This window comes from Colossoma macropomum, unplaced genomic scaffold, assembly GCF_904425465.1.
Source record: "Colossoma macropomum unplaced genomic scaffold, Colossoma_macropomum, whole genome shotgun sequence".
Lineage (NCBI taxonomy): Eukaryota > Metazoa > Chordata > Actinopteri > Characiformes > Serrasalmidae > Colossoma > Colossoma macropomum.
In genome coordinates this window covers 29,508,426-29,528,464 of record NW_023494786.1, presented here as the reverse complement: position 1 = coordinate 29,528,464, position 20,039 = coordinate 29,508,426, and the positions used below count along the sequence as shown (strand labels likewise).

Below are 20,039 nucleotides of genomic sequence, written 5' to 3'. Positions count from 1 at the left end.
CTTCTCCATCTGCACCCCCATCCCCTTATCCCCCCGTCCCCCCCTCTGTCCTTTTGCTCTGTTCATCTCATCTGCTGAACCTCGCAGACCCGCACTGAAAATATATTACAGCTGAATTTGCTGGTACTTCATTTCCACATGAGTTACAGCTGTTGCTGTAATAAGCTGTTTGAACCTCCAGTCAAATTAAAACAGTGACGCAATTCACACATCACACTGACCACCAGGACTTACCCTGTCCAGAGTGGCTCTGTGGAGATTTCAGCGATGATTCAGTCAATAATCCAGTTCAGAAAACCACCATTCAGATACTGTTTACGTCCATTTAAACGCCCCATTTAAACGCCCTCACAGCAACAAACCGTCCTCTCAAACCGTCCTCTGATCGACTCAGAGTCTGAGTTTAGTGCTCGTAATCAGATATTTAAAGCTAAATATATGTAAAAACGGGGGGCGGGGGCGGAAAAAGGCCAAAAAGGAGACAAATGGCCTTGTCCCAATCCACTACACTGAGTGCACTTTCCCTCTTTCCCTCAACATCACACAAACAGGCCCTAAAACTCATTTTACGAATATAAATAACAAAAAATATGACACATATTATTGTAAAATGAATAATATTCAGCTCTGCCTTTCAGTTTACATCGATTTTGAGTATTAAAAATGATTTGTAATTAAAAATAAAGCCTGTCTTTTGCTGTGCATTAGAGTTTTAGCACTCAGCATGAATCCAAGAGGACAGAAAATCAATACAAATGCATGTACAGTATTTTTCTGTAAATTGTAGTGCACAATTTCTATTTATTAGAGTTTAACCTATTGAAATATATAAATAAACTGCTGTGATTTTTGCACAGGCCACGTTTTATGTGTTAGTATTTTCTCCAATATGTTCAACTCAGCAAATAAACAGTGATTGTCCGTTAAAAGTGACAGCAGTTACAACAGCAGGTGTCTGTTTATCTTTAGAAGATCTTTTTGTGAAATTACAGATTAGTATTATATTAAATCCATGTGATTTGATCAGATTAACATGTAATAACACAAATACCCCACAGTAACTGTGTAAAAAGCTCTATTCGGATGGGGTTCTGTTTAAATGGGGTCCTAGGATGATCTCCTCTTTTACAGGTTCTCCTCCGTGATTTTATTTTTCCGTCAGTGTTTTTTTCTCTCCTCCTCTAATAAAATCACAGACTGAATTATCTGCTGTTTTACACTAAACTCAGTGCTGCTCTGGTCATTTTAGCCCCATTTTTTGACCAGTGACACTTGCCATATTTGGTCTCCAACACTCTTCAAAAAGACGGTTCTTTAAATGTTCTTTAACAAAGAAAATGGTTCTATATTGAACCATGAACACTCAAAAAAGGCTTCCTTTGCATCATGAAAAGTTTCTTCAAATTGATGGAGAGATGGTTCTATGGAGAACCTTTTTGTAAAGGGTTCTATATAGCACCAAAAAGGGTTCCACTATTGCCTAGGGACCTCTTTTGGTACTATATAGAACCCTTTTTGCTAAGAACGTAGCATGCATATGATTCTGTATAGAACCTTTTTGAAAAGGGTTCTATATTGCACCAAGAAGGGTTCTTCTATTGTTAAAAGCTTGACATTATACTAATGGAAGAACCCTTTTGGGTGCAACATAGATGCCTTTTTAAAAAGGTTCTAAATAGAACCATATACAACACATTGCCCATTAAACTGAACAATGCTTTCATGGTGCAAAGAACCCTTTAATCATGCAGAGGGCTCTATGAGTGTTCATGGTTCTATATAGAACCATTTTCTGTACTAAAGAACCCTTGAAGAACCATCCTTTTTAAGAGTGTAGGATTTGTGCATTCATTTTGTAATAATTTTCTCTCTCTCTCTCTCTCTCTCTCTCTCTCTCTCTCTCTCTCTCTCTCTCTCTCTCTCTCAGTGTGTAAGCTGGGTTATTACAGGTCGTTATCTACAGATGGAGGTTGCAGTAAGTGTCCTCTGCACAGTTACTCAGTGAGGGAGGGAGCCACTTCCTGTGACTGTGATAAAGGCTACTACAGGTCAGAGACGGACCCCCCTGCCATGCCCTGCACGCGTAAGTAACACACACACACACACACACACACACACACACACACACACACTAGTGTAATGCAAAAGTTTGGGCACCCCTGATAAAATGACATTTTATTGATTATCTAAGTGTAAATAAACACGTCCTCTACAGTGAACACACTTCTGCACATTTTAATATACAATTTCTGTTTATTTGCTGAATTTAATGTATTGGGGGAAAAAATAAACATTAAAAGTGTCCTGTTCAAAAGGTATGGCACATTTTATAAGTTATGTTTTATATTTTTTCCAATATGCAAATATGCAACAATTATATAGATATTAGCAAAATAAATGCCACATTTTCACTTATAAAATCAACAAAACAAACCATATCATTCGACCAATAGTATTGAAACATTTGCACATTGCTGCTGTCAGAACTAAACCTCTTATCTCCATTTTTGTCATTTTTCAATTTTTGACTTAACTTGAAAATGCCTGTTGCCCTTTACATTGTGTGTAAATTTTACAATAAATGGACGAAAAGAAACGGCCCAGAATTACTTGGAAAGAATTCTGGTTCCATTGACTTACATTTAAAGTAAAGCAAGTTTTTTTGGTTCTCCTGTAAAATTACCATTTTGGAGATGCAAAGTTTTGTTTCCGACAGCAGCGATATAACTGTATTCAAAGGGACGTGTGATTGTAGAGCATCAGGGAATGTTTCCATATTCTAATTATATTTCAATATATTAGTTGTAAGTATGTTTGTGAGCATGTTTGTGTGTGTGTGTGTGTGTGTGTGTGTGTGTGTGTGTGTGTGTGTGCGCATGTGTGTGAAAGGGTTTCCTGCATCCTAAGGCCCTGTCTGTGATGTCACACTTACTTTCCTCGCCCATAAGTACTAAATCTCTTAACTCAGATCATAGTTATTCAATCATGATAATGATGATGATGATGATGATTAATAATTCACTTAACTGATTCATAGATTCACATGTTACATTGAAATTAATACGTAAAGTTAAATGTTTAACTATTTAACGGTGTTAAACTATTTAAAGGTCTGTAAGTGGCCAACACTTCAGTTCTTTACTTTACCTAAGTCCCTGTATTTACTGAATAATTAACCTTAGTATGTAATAAGCCTGAGATTTTAAGGAGTTAATTATATGTATATCACATTTACATTCAGTATTGACAGGTTAAAGGTTCCGACCCTTTTTTCTGTTTGTTTTGTTCTTTAAAAAATGACAAAAAGTGTCAAAAAGAAGATTTTTCTTGCTGCAGAACAAGACTGCACACAACATTTCTTTACTGTCAGGTCATAACATCTACTTTTCTACTTACAAACTCAAGTGTGGTGTGGACTGGAAGTTTAGAATCTGCACAATAAGCAGTGAGAAACAGTTTTAACATTTATCACTGGCTTCTAAAAGCTTTTGAACATTTCTGAAAGCGTGTTGGCCTTCATATGTGCATGTCAGTCAAATCTGAACAGTGCTGCTCTCCCACGGCCTGAACTAGCTTATGGAATGCAGCCAGAGACAGGTGTGTGTGTATGTATGTGTGTGTGTGTGGGTGTGTATGTGTGCACGTGTATGTGTGTGCGTGCATGTGTGTATGTGTGTGTGTGTGTGTGTAATTTCTCCTTATTAAATTGCTGTGTAATAAAATCAGAAGGTAAACGTTCAGCCGTCTCCATGACAATAAACACCAGAGTGCCAGAGAATGTTATCTGTGTGTTTTAGACAATGCACAAGCACACACACACACACACACACACACACACACACACACACACAGTGTAAAAAATGAAAAATGAGCTGAATCTGATTACACAACTTTTCAACTTGAGGACACAAGGGTTCAAGCAACTTAAACTTCTTAGTTCACTCAAATGTTCTCCAAACGTTTAGATTTATGTCTCAGTTAGACAAACACTGTACAGTCGAATCCAAAAGTTGGGACAAATGACATGTTTTTGTTGATTTTCTAAATGAGCTTTACAGAGAACACTTCAGCACATTTTAATCCGATTGGCTCATATCGTAGCCTGTGCGGAGAAACGAATCTCGCTCTCCTTTGTGCGGAGCTGTGTTATTCACTGGGTGAGACTGACACTTTCTTCAGGAACATTTACTGTTCATTTGCTGAATTGAATGTATTGGGGAAAAAAATCATAAAATAATTATGGTACAAAACAAAGCTGTTGTTAGTCCATGGATGTGATGCAAGTTAGCAAATAAACCCTGCCCCTTTTCACCACATCCCTCCTCCTCACGTACATACTAAGCTATGCTAGTGATATAAAAAGGCAAAGCTGCGGGAGATACAGCCAATGTCTTCGCAACAGGCTACGATATGAGCCAATCGGATGTCGTCATGCTGAAATAATTAAACTGAATCATGCAGAAAGAATGGAAATTGTGAGTTTGTTCTGAGCACACGGGCTGGTTGGCCATTCACTCGCTTGAGATTTCATTGCGAGAGCTTGGAAATGACTGAAAAACGTGAGTCTCATGTCAGAACCGTAAGAGTTGGCAACCCTGCAAACGATATATAATTTGATTTTCATGCATTCTTTCTGAAACGGCTTTTTTCAGGTTGAAGAACGATAATTTGGACAATTTGGACAAAATGTTTACTGTAATAAGAACCAAAAAGTGAAACATCAAGGTCAGTCTCTCCACTAAACGAACACAAGCGGTGCCCAGTTAATATGGTAGACAAGTGAGTCGAATTCTTGCCTGTGCGGAGAAACGAATCTCGCTCTCCTTTGTGCGGAGCTGTGTTATTCACTGGGTGAGACTGACACTTTCTTCAGGAACATTTACTGTTCATTTGCTGAATTGAATGTATTGGGGGAAAAAAATCATAAAATAATTATGGTACATAACAAAGCTGTTGTTAGCCCATGGATGTGATGCAAGTTAGCATGAATTAGCATCGCTCAAGTATGTAGATGTGTGATGCATGTGCAGAAAACACATTGTGTGTGTAAAAGTAAACATTAGCTCATATAAGGGCCAAACAGTTCTATTAGGCAACAAAGTCATTTCACCAGCTAGCTTTTTTTGTGTTATCGATTGTACTCTGAACATTAAAAGAGCATTGAAAGTATTGAATTGGGGCCCATATCGCTAACGTGTCCCCCTCTGTACCTCTCTCAGGTCCCCCTTCGGCCCCTCAGCACCTGATCTCCAGTGTAAACGAAACGTCTGTCCTGCTGGAGTGGAGCCCACCTCTGTCCTCCGGCGGCCGCCAGGACCTCACATACAATGTGGTGTGTAAGCAGTGTGTGTGGGAGGCATCGCGGTGTGTGCCGTGTGCGGACACTGTGCGATTCTCCCCCCAGAGACTCAGCCTGAGGACCACCAGGGTGTCCGTCCACCAGCTACAGGCACACACCAACTACACCTTCCAGATCTGGGCCATCAACGGAGTCTCCAAACAAAACCCCAACCCGGACCAGGCCGCTTCCATCAGCCTGACCACCAACCAGGCCGGTGAGTGTGTGACACTGATGTCGTAGTTATGACAACACTGACGGTGTAGCTAAGAGGGGAGGTTGTTGTGATGACAAGGGGAGAAAGTTAAACCAAACAGAACTTGAACTTGAGCAGGATAGAGTGGTGTTGCAGCGTAAAGGAACCCAGACATTTCGGCTTTCTGAAGCTGCCCCTTTCACCACATCCCTCCTCCTCACGTACATACTCAGCTATGCTAGTGATATAAAAAGGCAAAGCTGCGGGCGATACAGCCAATGTCTTCACAACAGGCTACAGTATGAGCCAATCGGATGTCGTCATGCTGAAATAATTAAACCGAATCATGCAGAAAGAATGGAAATTGTGAGTTTGTTCTGAGCACACGGGCTGGTTGGCCATTCACTCGCTTGAGATTTCATTGCGAGAGCTTGGAAAAGACTGAAAAACGTGAGTCTCATGTCAGAACCGTAAGAGTTGGCAACCCTGCAAACGATATATAATTTGATTTTCATGCATTCTTTCTGAAACGGCTTAAAAGAGTGATTTTTTCAGGTTGAAGAACGATAATTTGGACAATTTGGACAAAATGTTTACTGTAATAAGAACCAAAAAGTGAAACATCAAGGTCAGTCTCTCCACTAAACGAACACAAGCGGTGCCCAGTTAATATGCTAGACAAGTGAGTCGAATTCTTGCCCGTGCAGAGAAACGAATCTCGCTCTCCTTTGTGCGGAGCTGTGTTATTCACTGGGTGAGACTGACACTTTCTTCAGGAACTGTGAGCATAAAATGCACCCAAAATGTGCAGAAATGTGCAGGAATGCTTTTATAAAAAATAAGCCAGAATATATTGTGTGTATTCAATGAATCACTCAGCCCTAATTTAAACATAAGATTTCATTAACACTTCAATTATGGGGGGCATAGTAATCTCTTTAAAATGTGTTTATTATTATTAAAATGTGTTTATTATAATTTATTATGCCAAACCTGTATTTATCTATTACATCACTGCTCATTATTAAGCAGTAACTCTGGTTAATTAAGTTATACTGCATAGCTTAAATAAAACAAGTTGCTAGGATACATATTTTATTCATTTTCAATTATTGTGTCAAATATAATAAAGTATATATCGTCGTTGTCAGAGGAAAACCTCCCATCTCCATTTTTGATGTTTTTTGACATAATGTGAAAATGCCTATTGACCTTGACATGGTATGTAAATTTAATGATGAATGGACCAAAGAAATTCTGGTTCCATTGACTTACATTAAAAGTAAAGTAGGTTTTTTCCTTCTCCTGTAAAGTTACCATTTTGGAGATACGAGGTTTTGTTCCGACAACAGCGATATATATACATATAATTATTACTATGTTAACTGCTTATGAACATAGTAATAAATAGCCTGTTAATAAGCAGCTATAGGTTATATAACACTACATAAGTATATTAGAATGTCTCCCTATACCAAAGTAACTTAAAAAAGATCTCATTTGTCCAGACGATTGTATAGGTAGTAAAATATAAATATATGAAACAGATACGAGGAGCTTTTTGTGGGCAGTATGTGAGAATTTTTTGGGAGAGAAGATCAGTTTCGCTCTCCTAATCACCTGCGGAGAACTTCTGAAAGACCTCTTTGCTCCATAAACACACATGTTCAAACACACGTGCAGGAGCTGAGAGCCTCACGCTCTGTAGATTTACTGCTGTGGTGTATTATTCTGAGTGCATTATATTGTGTGTTTAAGAGTGTGTGTCAGTCTCTGCTCTTGATGGTGTGTTGGGTTTCAGGCTGAAACGGTGTGTGTGCTGGGAATCCGGATCTATCCATGACAACACACACTCGTAAATCACCCTCAGGGTGTAAGAGGGTGTAGGGTTCAGGGTTTAGAGCGGTGGCAGGGCAGGGGGGGATCAGCTTCACAGAGCGTTTAATGCTTCAACTTTACCTACAGAAGTTCACACACATCTGGAGAATCTGTCACACAGGAGCTTAATGATAATGATAATAATAATAATAATAATAATAATAATGAAATAATACCACTACTACTAATAATAATATATATGCCAACTGGACAGCTCATGCTTTGAAGATCTAAACTGTCATATCAAGATGCTTCACAAACAAAAGTAAAAAAAAACAAAAAAACAAAAACACTGCCCCCTACCTGCAGTGCTAAAAACATTTTTTTTTTCATTAAACGTAAATAAATACAGTAAATAAAATAGAATGGTTAATTTTTTACATTTAAAACATTAAATGGATTTTTAAACTTTCTGTGTTTTTACTGAATTTATTTTAATATTCAGCTAATTAATCTAAATGAAAGCAAAGTTTTCATCTAGTCTCGTCATGTGAAAGTCACAATAAACACTTTTCTACAATAAACACGTTTCTATTTACTTATTTTTTTGATTTTGCACTCCCAAAATTGTGCAGTCCCAATTAAAGTCTAGCAATATAATTCTTGTTGAAATTCTTCCAGTCTGTATTAGTTCATTTTAGTAGAGATGCACCGGTCATACATTTTCATTTCCAGTTTCTATTCCAATAGCCTTTTTGTTTTTCCTGTGTGAGTGGACACATGAAATGGATTAACACATTTCCAGTACTTTCTATGAGCAGCCTCACATTTAGCCAGTCACAAGCACACGGCTTTATATCATTGCTTTTCATTGTTGCACAATGTTGCCTCAAGGCAACATACCCCAAAAGAACCCTTGCACACGTATTTATTTATTTATTTATTTTTAAGTTTTTTGAATTTAATGCAAGAAAAGTGAATTGAACATTTTTTTTATTCTCCCCTAAAGCGCGCAGTAGAGGGTTAAATAATGTGAACATAATAATTTATATATCTTGAAATATTAAACATTGGATTACTTGCATAAGAACAATTTATATACATTATAATTACAATTTATATACATGATATACAATTTATACAACTACTTGTTTTGTCTTGTTTTTTGTGATTTTTTTCTACTTTCTCTGCAATTTAGTCATTTCCAATTCCACCCACTACTTAGGGCTCCCCAGTCACACGATACTACCAGCGCTAGGAGGGTGGAGGCTAGCACAGGCTTCCTCCGAGACCTGCGAAGTGCCACCGCATCTTTTTGAACTGCCGCTAATGCAAAGTCATTGGACAGCTGAACGCGTTTGGAGGAGAACACTAATCGTCAGTTCTGTTACTTCAGCTTACAAATGCCCGCGCTGGCTAGCATTGCGCTGAGTGATGGGGGGAGATGGGGGGCACCATCCTACCCACCCAGAGAGAACACCAGGGATCGAACTCACAATCTCCTGATGACAGTGCAAATGATTGAATAGTGAGCGTACAAACTCATTCAGAGCGCAGTTCAGATCAGTAAGTGATTATTATTGATTTGTGACAGTAATATGACTGACATGACTTAGATTTCTGTTCATATGTTTTCTTGTTCAAAAAGCTACAATCTAAATTGGGCTATTAAGGAAAAAAGTGTAGATAAAACAGCAGAAAACCCCACTTTTTGAATCAGCCTTTAAGAGAACGGCTCTGCACTCTCGGTCTCACACAGAGAAAGAGTGTGTAAAAGGAAAGTGTGTGTGCTGTATGGAAGAGGCTCAGGCAGTGAGAAGGAGGGTCTGCAGGAGGGAAGCGGTGGGCGTGCGAGCGGCTGCTGTTTATTCATTAGTGAGTCCTGAATATTCATGACATCTGCTCTGCATATTCTTTTGTGCATTTCTCTGCCTTCTCTCTCCGGAGCTCGTGAAGAAAATCTGTCGGACACATGTGGAGCACACACTCATACACACAAGCTGCATTTTATTTACACAACCTTTTTTGTATGTTTCGAGCTGTCATACAGACATGACTGATAGGATTTTGTAGGTTCCAGTACTGTATAAACGTCAGAGACCACCAGTCATTTATTTAATTTCCAGTCAAAACAGCCATTAAGTAGAAGTTATTCATTTTTCAGGACACACTGCTGAGGAGACTAGATGTAAGATAATCCACTTGCATAAGAAATGAAAGTCAAAGTGTAAAACAGGAGTTTCCAAAACTGGAATTCAAAAAATGATTAAAAGCTACAGAGAAAATGAGACTCCTAACAACCACCTGGAAGACCTGGTAGACACCAAAACTGCCCCCATCAGATAAACAGCACTTAAAGCTTTCATCTTTGAGAGAGAGGAGAAAATCAAGCTGCTTCAGATCTGAAAACATCCACAGGTGTTTCTGTCCATCCTTCCACTGTGAGAAGACGACTCAGCGCTGTGGGTCTGAAAGGATGTGTAGCTGTCAAGAAGAACCTCACTGAGAAAAGGAGACGGACACATCAAACAAAGAAGCTGAACAATGGGCTGACCACCCCAGAGTCCAGACCTCAACATCACTGAATATATTTGGGATTATTTTTATGATGAGAAACAGAAAATTCAAAAACACCTTCTAAAACTGAACTTTGTAGGTGTGGAAAAATATCCCTGCAGATTTCTTTGAAAAGTTGAAAGCAAGTCTCCTGAACTAACTTCTGCTTAATAGCCATTTTGACTGGACAGTAAATAAATTAGGGGGTGGTCCCTGACATTTGCACAGAGCTGTATGTGATAATATGGTGACCTTTTTAAGATTAATAAGCTAAATCATGATCTAAATTTTGTTAAAGACTATAGTAACACATGCAATAACCATTAATAATTAACAAATTAAATTAATTAAAAAGGCAATTTGAATTTACTTAGTGACATTTGGATAATAAATAAACATTTTGAAATGTAGACATGTAATCATTAATTCTGTTTTGTCAATAATGGTTTAGTTATTTGATACTAATACTTCATGAATTATTTAGCTTGAAATATTAAGCATTTAATTACTTGTGTAAACAATATAAAGGACTATTTATTAAGTATTTCATCCTGTTTTAAATTATTAAATTGTTACTTACAGTCTTATTACTTTCCTTTAATGTTTAGTAAAACATTATACAGTCATTAATATATCATCTAGAAAAAAACCCTTGTTTTTGTTTGAATTTCTCTTTTTCTACATCATTTGAACTCAGCAGTTGTGTGGAAATTTCACAATAAATAGACCAATAGGAATGTTGAAATAAACTTTATTTACATTATATTAAAAGTTAAGAACTTTTTTGCTCTCTACTGTAGAACTGATTTTTTTTTTTGATAACAACATATATAGTATTATGTAGTATATATATCTAGTATTATTTACTATGCTTAAATATAATGGCTTTACATGATGTCACTAAGTAAATGGTTAATAATTGAAGTGATAGCACTTATTAAAGCTAATAACAGTTAGATCATTATTAACAATTATTAACACACTATTAAACAATAAAGACATTGCTGTGTACAGTGGGATCCTACTATAAAGTGCTACCATTAGTACATATATATATATATATATATACATATATACATATTGCTGTTGTGGGAAAAAAACCTATATCTTCATAATAGTAACTTTACAGGAGAAGGAAAAAACATACTTTACTTTTAATGTAAGTCAATGGAACCAGACTTTTTTTCAAGTCTTTTTGGACCACAATGTAAAAGGCAACGGGCATTTTCAAATTATGTCAAAAACTGAAATATATGTATGTTTATATATATATATATATATATATATATATATATATATATATATATATATATATATAAGTGGGTGCTTGTGAAACCAGAGCTGTTCTGCAAATCTAAAAATCTCTGTTGAAACTACAGACTGACTAAAATGTGTGTTGAAAATCGCAGTATATCTTCTACCTGAGTGTCCACGGGTGTAGCTGTGTTGTATCTGTGTCCTCTCTCTCTGTAGGACAGATCAGTTGAACCATTTTCACTGAACACACAGAAACACTCATCTTTACTTTCACATCACCCCCCAAACTGAACTCGATTACGGGCTCATATCTGTCACAGCAGCCTGAGTGATGGATGTGTGTGTTATAGTTGAGTGTGTTGGGGGTTAGAGGGGTGTTGACCCCAGTGAGGGGGGTTTGGGACAGACCCCTAAACCGTGTTTAGTCTGTCGGTCTGAGCAGAGAGAGATGGATCTGCTTGAAGGAACAAACCCACCGTCATGCTGCTGCGCTGCTGGAGACGGGTTTAATTGTTTAACATGCACACACACACACACACACACACACATGCACACACACACTTAAGCCCATGGAAACCTGAGTAATCGGGAGAGAAAAAGTGTTCTGGGTATCAGAAACGTTTCTCAGTCCACTTCAAGTCTTAGTGGGATCATAACAGCGGCAGCTAACATTATAATTACTGCTGTATACAAAAGTTTGAACACTCCAGTCAAAGGACATCTTTTGTTGATTTTATAAATTAAAAGAAATAAATTAAAACACATCATCTGCAGATTACAGTTTTCTAAAAATGTTAGCACACAGTTTCTATGCAATTGCTGAGTTTAACACACTGCAAACAATAAAACATAAAAAAATATAAAATGCCATAACTTTTGCACAGGCCACACTTCATGTTTTATTTTTCTCAAGTACATCAAATTCAGCAAATAAGAAGTAATTGTGTATTAAAATGTGCAGCAGTGTGTTCTCTGTAGAGGATGTGTTCACTAATTTTCACTTAAAATCAGCAAAGCTTGTCATTTGACCAGGGGTGTCCAAACTTTTGCATGCAACTATAGAATGTCTGTTAATTCTGCATATATATACAGCACTGAGCAGCCATGAAATAGGGCTGAAAAATGAATTGTTTTTGTGTTGAAATCAGGGCAGTATTTTAATATATATTTTATATAGTTTACTGCTGTCTTAACAAGTTTCAATTGGAGCACTTAAACCTAACAAGGCAGAGCTTTTGAACTGGCCGTCTGGCACACAGTTATCACAATAACTATCACGATAGCCTTCCAAAATCAGTGCAGTTGAATCACATTATTACATTTAGTTCAACGTATAAAGATACGTCAATATACTTTCACCCTTAATAAACACAAATCTGTATTTTCTGTATTTTTAAGTCGCTTTAAGAGACTCTTGTAATTTTCCACACTCATGAGTGATGTGGAGTTTGGAGTTTCTCAGAGTTATGAAGAACAGAAGAAACTGCTACACACACATGCCTAAAGCCTGAGCTGCTGATAGTCTCTCTGTGTTTTGTTTGTGTTCTGATGCCGGCCTGGCTGCGGAGCCGAAGCTGAAACTGTTTTCTCCCTCAGTCACATTAACTCTGTTTGACTTTCTCAGCCTGGACAAAACAAGGTTCAGCACAAAAAACCAAACATGCACACAAAGCAGGCTGGCGATTTAATCCAGAGGAAAGCCGAGGGAGAGATGTAAAGCATTCTTAATCCTGTTCTGATTCAGTTTGTATCTGTGGGACAGAAGGAGAGAGTGGAAGGAGATCACTGATGAAAAGACCCTGGCTGCTAACTAAGACCCTGGCTGCTAACTAAGACCCTGGCTGCTAACTCAAGTCACTTGTGCATTATGTGGTTTTTCTTTCTATATTATTTTACATTTTAGTGTAGGTTCAGTTTTTAGGATGGATGCTTTATTAGCTTTCATTTGCAGAAAAAATGGTTTTATTTCATTTTTGTATATTGTAGTTTCACAAATCTACAGTATGATAGCCATCATATTATGTGGGAAAAAAAATAATAATAATAATAAAAAAAAATAATAATAATAATAATAATAGTATTTGTGGTGCTTGGATCCCTACAAACTCATTCGAAAAAACAACTATAAAAGTGAATTCTTATAGAGTTAGCAGACAAAACAAACAAATAAACAAACAAAAAACAATTAAATGAGGTAAAAGGAATAGCAAAAATAAAAATCAAATGTAAGAACAAAAAGATTTTCGGGGTGTTTTTTGGTTTTATATTTATATTTAATATTTTTAATATTTTAAATAAATATAAAATATGGAAGCTAAAACTTAATTGAGTTTGCCAATCCATTTAGGATTAATTTTTTATATATATATATATATATATATATATATATATATATGTGTGTGTGGTGTGGCAGAGAACCTTTATGCTGTAACGGTCATTCAGAGTGGTTTGATGTGAAACGGTTCATTGTAGAGAAACATGCAGATTTACTATCCAAAACCACCAGTGAACCTCTGTGTCTTCTGAGTTTTATATGTAATGATGTTGATGGTTAAATAGTGCTAAAGCTGAAAAAAATCTCAAAACTTTCAATAAACAAACTTTCAGGCATCTTGCAAAGTATTCATAACCATTTCATGTAATAACTCTCTATGAGGAAGCTTTTAGAGGTGGACGTCTGGTTCCTATCACCACCACTGTGAACAATTCTGACTCAGTAAGTTTCCTAGAACAGAGCATTTCACACCAAACCACTCTGAATGACTCTGTTTACATCTTAACCATAATAATAATAAAAATAAAAATAATAAAAAAGCTAAAATGTTTGGGACCATTTTTGTACTGTTTTAGTAACTTTTAACAGTAGCGATCATCACAGCTGATTTTGCTTGGTTTCTATTTTTTTGAACCACATAAGATTTCCTGTTGTTTTCAGTTTCAAGTTATTGTAGTAAATTATTAGAAGTAACTTCACTAAATTCTCTCTTTGTCTCTATGAAGCTCCCTCTACGGTGATGTCCGTTCAGAGTAAGGACGTGACGCGGGACACCCTCACTCTGTTCTGGCAGGAGCCTGAGAAACCCAACGGAGTCATACTGGAGTACGAGGTCAAATACTATGAAAAGGTGAGAGGAATCATGGGAGATTTGGTTAGTAGTTGTGTAGACCTTGGATCCTGAGGACACCCTGAGGGGATAAACAGGAAGTCAGAGAGTTGTCACGACTAAAATAACCATCAGACTTCCTAGCGTCTGAACTTCTAACCTTCCTCTTTCCTTCCTTTATCCTTTACTCTCTCTCTCTCTCTCTCTCTCTCTCTCTCTCTCTCTCTCTCAGGAGCAGAATGAGAGGAGTTATCGCATCGTAAAGACCACGTCTCGCACCGTTAACATAAAGGACCTGACCCCTCTGACCTCCTACGTGTTTCACGTGCGCGCTCGCACTGCGGCAGGTTACGGAGATTTCAGCGCTCCGCTGGAGGTCATGACCAACTCAGGTTAGAAAAAACAAAGAAACAGTGAACTTTGTCTTTCAAGATTCAGCATAAAGTGCTGTGCAGAAGTCTGAGAAAATTATATTTAAAGTCATTTTTCTGGGCAGTAACATTTATTTGTTTGAAAAAAGAAACATTAACTTTAGAATAATCGCAAATAAACAAAACAATTCTTGAAGATTTGAAAGTGTAGTATTAGTAGGAAGTCATCATCATCTTCATCGTCATCATCATAACTTTTATTTACATAGCGCGTTTCCCATGCTCAAGAATGCTTTACAATCAGAAAGTATCAACATAGTATACATGACACAGAACACACACACACACACACACACGCACACACACACACACTCTCCACAGTTCCCACAGCTACACTGTAAAATGAGCCTCGTCAGGTCTACCTAAAATCAATGTAGTATTTTAAGTTGAATGAAACTAGTTCTGTTGCTTGTTATTTTTTAGGTAGATCTGACAAACCACTTTTTTACAGTGTAGCAGGAAAGATTTTACTGACCTCTTATTGACCACTGTCAGTTACATAGCCCAGAAAGAGTCCTTAGCCGCGGGGAAAGTCTCACACCTACGGTGTATCACGCAGGAGGCCGGCCCAGGAAGCCATGAGGCTGAAAATGTACTTAACAAAGAAGGGGTAGTGTTTTCCTGCATCTGAACACCACCAGTCCACACAGCCTCATATCTGCAGTGCGGCGTCACCCAAGCGGCCGGCCCAGGCAGCCACGTAGTTGCGATGTAGCGTCACTTAGGCAGTCAGCGCTGCTCATGCAGCCAAATGCTACCGGTCCAGGCAGCCCCACAGCTGCAGTGCAGCGTCAACCAAACAGCCAGCCCAGGCTGTGATGTCATGGCGATCAGGTCCCCAGTCAAGAGAGCCTCGTAGTCGCGATACAGCATCTCTCAAACGAAAAGCGCATGTAAAGCAGCAGCCATATTGTGCCAGTGTATTTATGGCGGAGCACACACACACACACCCACGCAAGTGTAGTATTTACAGGTACCTAGTTCATAAAATCAGTCCTTATAAACTAGTAGCAGAACTTTAGAATCTATCCTAAAAGATACAGGCAGCAAGTGAAGTTACCAAACAGGAGTTATTGTTTGGAAATGCTGCTGCATTTTGTATGAGTAGCAGAGGAAGAACTGTTTTCTTGTGAAGCTTAGTAAACAAAGCATTACAGTAATCAACTTTTCTCATGCAACAAACGCATGAACAAGTTTCTCTGCATCGCTCTGAGACAGAAAAGGCCGAACTTATTAGAAAAAGCCAGATTTATTCGGATATAGAATATAATCATAATTATAATAAGAATAATAGCTGTCACAATGCATCACAGCAGTAATAGACGTAATATTAATGCAATCTAAATCAATAATGATAATGAAAAAAGAAACAGTTATATAAGTTCTCTGAGAAAATGAATTATGTTAGTCTAGTTTTGCCTGTAGCTGTCTGAAGCCTGGCGCTTGATCTCTCATGTACTTCAACATATACAAAGTTTCAGAAATCCAAGTGTTAAATATAGGAAGAGTAGGATTATACCAAATTGGTTGAGGTTTTCTTTTTTGTTTTGGTTTTTATTTATTTTTTTTTGTTGTTTTTTTTGCAGCTGTGTGTGTGGTAAGGAAAAGTCCATGCTGTGAAAGGGACAGATATTAACTCCTTAAGAACAGCACAAAAAGGCTTTTTCTGCCGTTTAATCTGTTCTTCTCCTTTAGTAAAGTGGTTCCTCAATGCTGTTGTTCATGATCTAACAAAGCTGACAGGTTATAGATTTTTATTTTGTTTGTGTCACAAACTACCATTTTAAACAGTAAACCACATGAATATGAATACACTTCATACTTCAGTGGCCTTTTATTGTTACTCTGATGAAGCAGATCAATAATAAGCATTGTGATAGTAAATTGTGTTCTCAGTGTACGCACACATTTCAGCTCCAGTTCCACGTGCTGATCCGTTTTACTGAACGAGGAAATGCACACTCACCAACTACTCCAAGAGTAGATTTAATCAGTTAAAGGATACAAACACTAAGACTCTGATTGGGTCGCTGGCAAGACGTATGGAAGAGTTCATTTGAAACTAGACAGAAATTTAATGAGGTAACATAAGTCTCTCTCACTCTCTCTCTCTCTCTCTCTCTCTCTCTCTCTCTCTCTCTCAGTGCCCTCTCCAGTGGTGGGGGAGGGTGTAAGCCCCACTGTCCTGCTGCTATCTGCAGGTGGAACCATCATTCTCCTCCTCATCCTCGCCTGCACCTTCATCATCAGCAAGAGGTGAGTTAGACGCTGCCTCACTCTCTGTGTGTACAAAAAAGTGATGTATTGAAGTTACTTCACTCAAATATGTACATAATACACACCCACACACACACACACACACACACACACACACACACATATATACACACAATATCATTTTACCCGTTTTAGAAGTGTTTCAGTTGGACTATTTTTCCCTTCAATAACATTGATCATTATGATAAGGCAGAGCTTCATAGGAGGAGTCAGGAGAGGGCGGAGCCAGGAACAGGACACTGTGACATCACTTTAGATTAGGGGCTGCAAAAATAACTCACAAGTCATTTGTAAACCACTATAAAGTAATGGTTCATTTGTGTATTACAATGTCATGTTAATATATTGATTAATAACGCTACATGCTTCATTAGTTTGTGATAGTCAATCATTAAATAACAGCTAGTACATGTCTTATAACCTACTGTTATTCTAAAATGTTATCAAAATGTCTGACTCATGGAATGGCCACTAGGGGGCCTGTAGAAAGAGGTAAAGGAAGGTTAGATTAGATAAACTAGGTCAAATGACAATGTATTGGTTGTTTGTTTATTTGTATTTATTTTGTTAATGTTTTTTAAAAAATAACTGTTTACTATAGTCGACACTTACCCACTGATGCTGTGCTGCAGTTGTTAAACTAGCTGTTTATTTTCAGGAGAGCAAAGTACAGCAAAGCTAAACAAGATGAAGAGAAACACCAGCCAGGTATGAATGATTCGAGTTTAATCACTCTGTTCCTGGACGCAGGGGGATCCTTGGTTTGAAGTGGCATTATTGAATTCTGAATTCCGTTTTTCAGTTTTTATCATAATTTGAAAATACCTGTTGTCCTTTGCATTGTGTGTAAATTTCATGATCGATGGACCAAAAGAAATGGTCAAAAACTACCTGGAAAAAAGTCTGGTTCCATTGACTTACATTAACAGTAAAGTAGGTTTTTTCCTTCTCCCGTAATGTTATCATTTTGGAGATACGAAGTTTTCTATCCGACAACAGTGATATCCACGTTGGTCAGTTAAATGGATCAGCCTGTGGAATCAGAGCTTTCTGTGAGCTACTGTGTTTCCTATCCCTGTATAAAAGGAGCTCCATGCTGCCTTTATTGTTGGATGCTCTGTTATAGTTTCTAAGTGAGTGAACACATTCAGAACACACTTCACATCGGAAGCACTTATTATTGATTTGTTTTTTGCAATAATAAAGGCCAATGAAGTGTGAAATGTATTCCTTTTTATGTCTGCTTGCTTAAAATAGTAGTTTGCAAAACAAACAAAATAGAAAATCTATACATTTTCAGCTTTGTTAGATCGTGTTGTTTACGTAGGCTGTCAAGGACAGAAATGATCAATGTGATTTACTAAATGTTTAGAAAAATTAAGCAGTGTCAATTCAAATATGTACATGTATTTCTGATTTGCTACATATATTTCCACATTGTTTTTTAGGAGTGAGGGTCTATGTGGACCCTTTCACCTATGAAGACCCCAACCAGGCCATCAGGGAGTTCGCTAAAGAGATTGATGCGTCCTGCATTAAGATTGAGAAAGTCATTGGCATTGGTAAGTGTTATTAATACTGGGACAGAGCTGTTTCAAACTGTGTTCGCTTCTAATTTCTTAGAATAAAATTAGATTTAAGAGCTTTATTGATCCTGAAAGGGAAATTCAGATGTTTGTAACTATGAGTGTGCATAATACAGTGTACTGGCATGGTATATAAGAATATACAGACACAGAGAAAATTAAAAATGGAAAGAAATAATTAGACAGTCATTTTGTCATTAAGATGAACTAAGGGATATTGCATTTTTTATGTATGATATTAAAGGAACAGCTCACCGAAAAATCAAATGGACACAATTTTCTCCTTTCCTCGAACGTAGTTGATCAGCTAAGACAAGTTTGGTATCTGAAGCATGAGCTATTAGGTTAATATAAAATAATTAATATTAAAGTCTTTGTCACCATTACTTTTAGCTACATTAGCCTAATAGCTCTAGTGCAAAACTTAAGACTCCAAACATCAAACAAACAACAAGGAAAAATATGTTTGAGGTAAGGAGGAAAACTGTTGGTATATTTACAGTGTAGCATAATTAAACTGCATGTATGTGTATGTGTGTTTGTGTGTAGGTGAGTTTGGTGAGGTGTGCAGTGGTCGTCTGAAGCTTCCTGGAAAGCGTGAGATTTGTGTGGCCATTAAGACGCTGAAGGCAGGATTTACAGAGCAGCAGAAGCGAGACTTCCTGAGCGAGGCCAGTGTTATGGGTCAGTTTGACCACCCCAACATCATTCACCTGGAGGGCGTGGTCACCAAGTGTAAGTTAAAGCCTTATATTAAGCTTTTTAAGGCGCATAAAGACTCTTTAACATATAACGGTCTTCACACTTCAGTTTCTCACTCATTCCTACACATTATTTGTATAGTGGTTACTGAATAATTCATAGTAGAAACTGAATCATTTATACTAGTTACTGAATTTATAGTAGTTACTCAATAATTTATAGTAGATACTGAATAAGGTATAGTAGATAATGAATGTGTTGTCCATACTAAATGATTTATAATAAATTCAGAAAAAAATATATTAGTTACTGAATACTTTTTAGGAGACACTGAATAATTTATAGTAGATATGCAATAATTCATAGTGTTTACTGAATTATCAATCAGTCAATCAACCTTTATTTAAACTCAGAGTACATTGAGGGAGACCCTCATTTACAATGTAGCCGAGCCAATACAGAAATCAGGGATTGAGAAGTTGAATAGTAAAAACATAACAAATGCTGAAAAGTAATAATAATATATGTGTATATATTTATATAGATATACATAACCATTAAAAAATTACAACATAAAATTACAATGATATAGTAACTTAATAAATACGATAAAATAAGTATAAGAAACAAACAGTTGCAGGTTGATTGAAGGTGATTACTAATAGTAGTTACTGAATAATTCATAGTACCTCATTGCCACACAAATATAGTACATCGCATCCTTCCATATATATACGAAAACTAAACTGCAAAAACAGCTTGTTTTAAATTCAT

General features: G+C 37.1%; 1 protein-coding gene across 2 annotated transcripts in view; it reads left to right on the top strand.

Annotated features, from left to right (window-relative positions):
• Positions 1–20,039, top strand: part of epha4l (eph receptor A4, like) — a 67,829-nt gene that overhangs the window by 35,256 nt on the left and 12,534 nt on the right. For both annotated transcript variants that reach the window (XM_036565279.1, XM_036565278.1), the window contains exons 4-11: positions 1,928–2,083; positions 5,220–5,555; positions 14,166–14,290; positions 14,502–14,661; positions 16,845–16,956; positions 17,636–17,685; positions 18,426–18,539; positions 19,113–19,298. In XM_036565279.1, the coding sequence (XP_036421172.1) occupies positions 1,928–2,083; positions 5,220–5,555; positions 14,166–14,290; positions 14,502–14,661; positions 16,845–16,956; positions 17,636–17,685; positions 18,426–18,539; positions 19,113–19,298 (1,239 nt within the window). The remainder of the gene's footprint in view (positions 1–1,927; positions 2,084–5,219; positions 5,556–14,165; positions 14,291–14,501; positions 14,662–16,844; positions 16,957–17,635; positions 17,686–18,425; positions 18,540–19,112; positions 19,299–20,039) is intronic.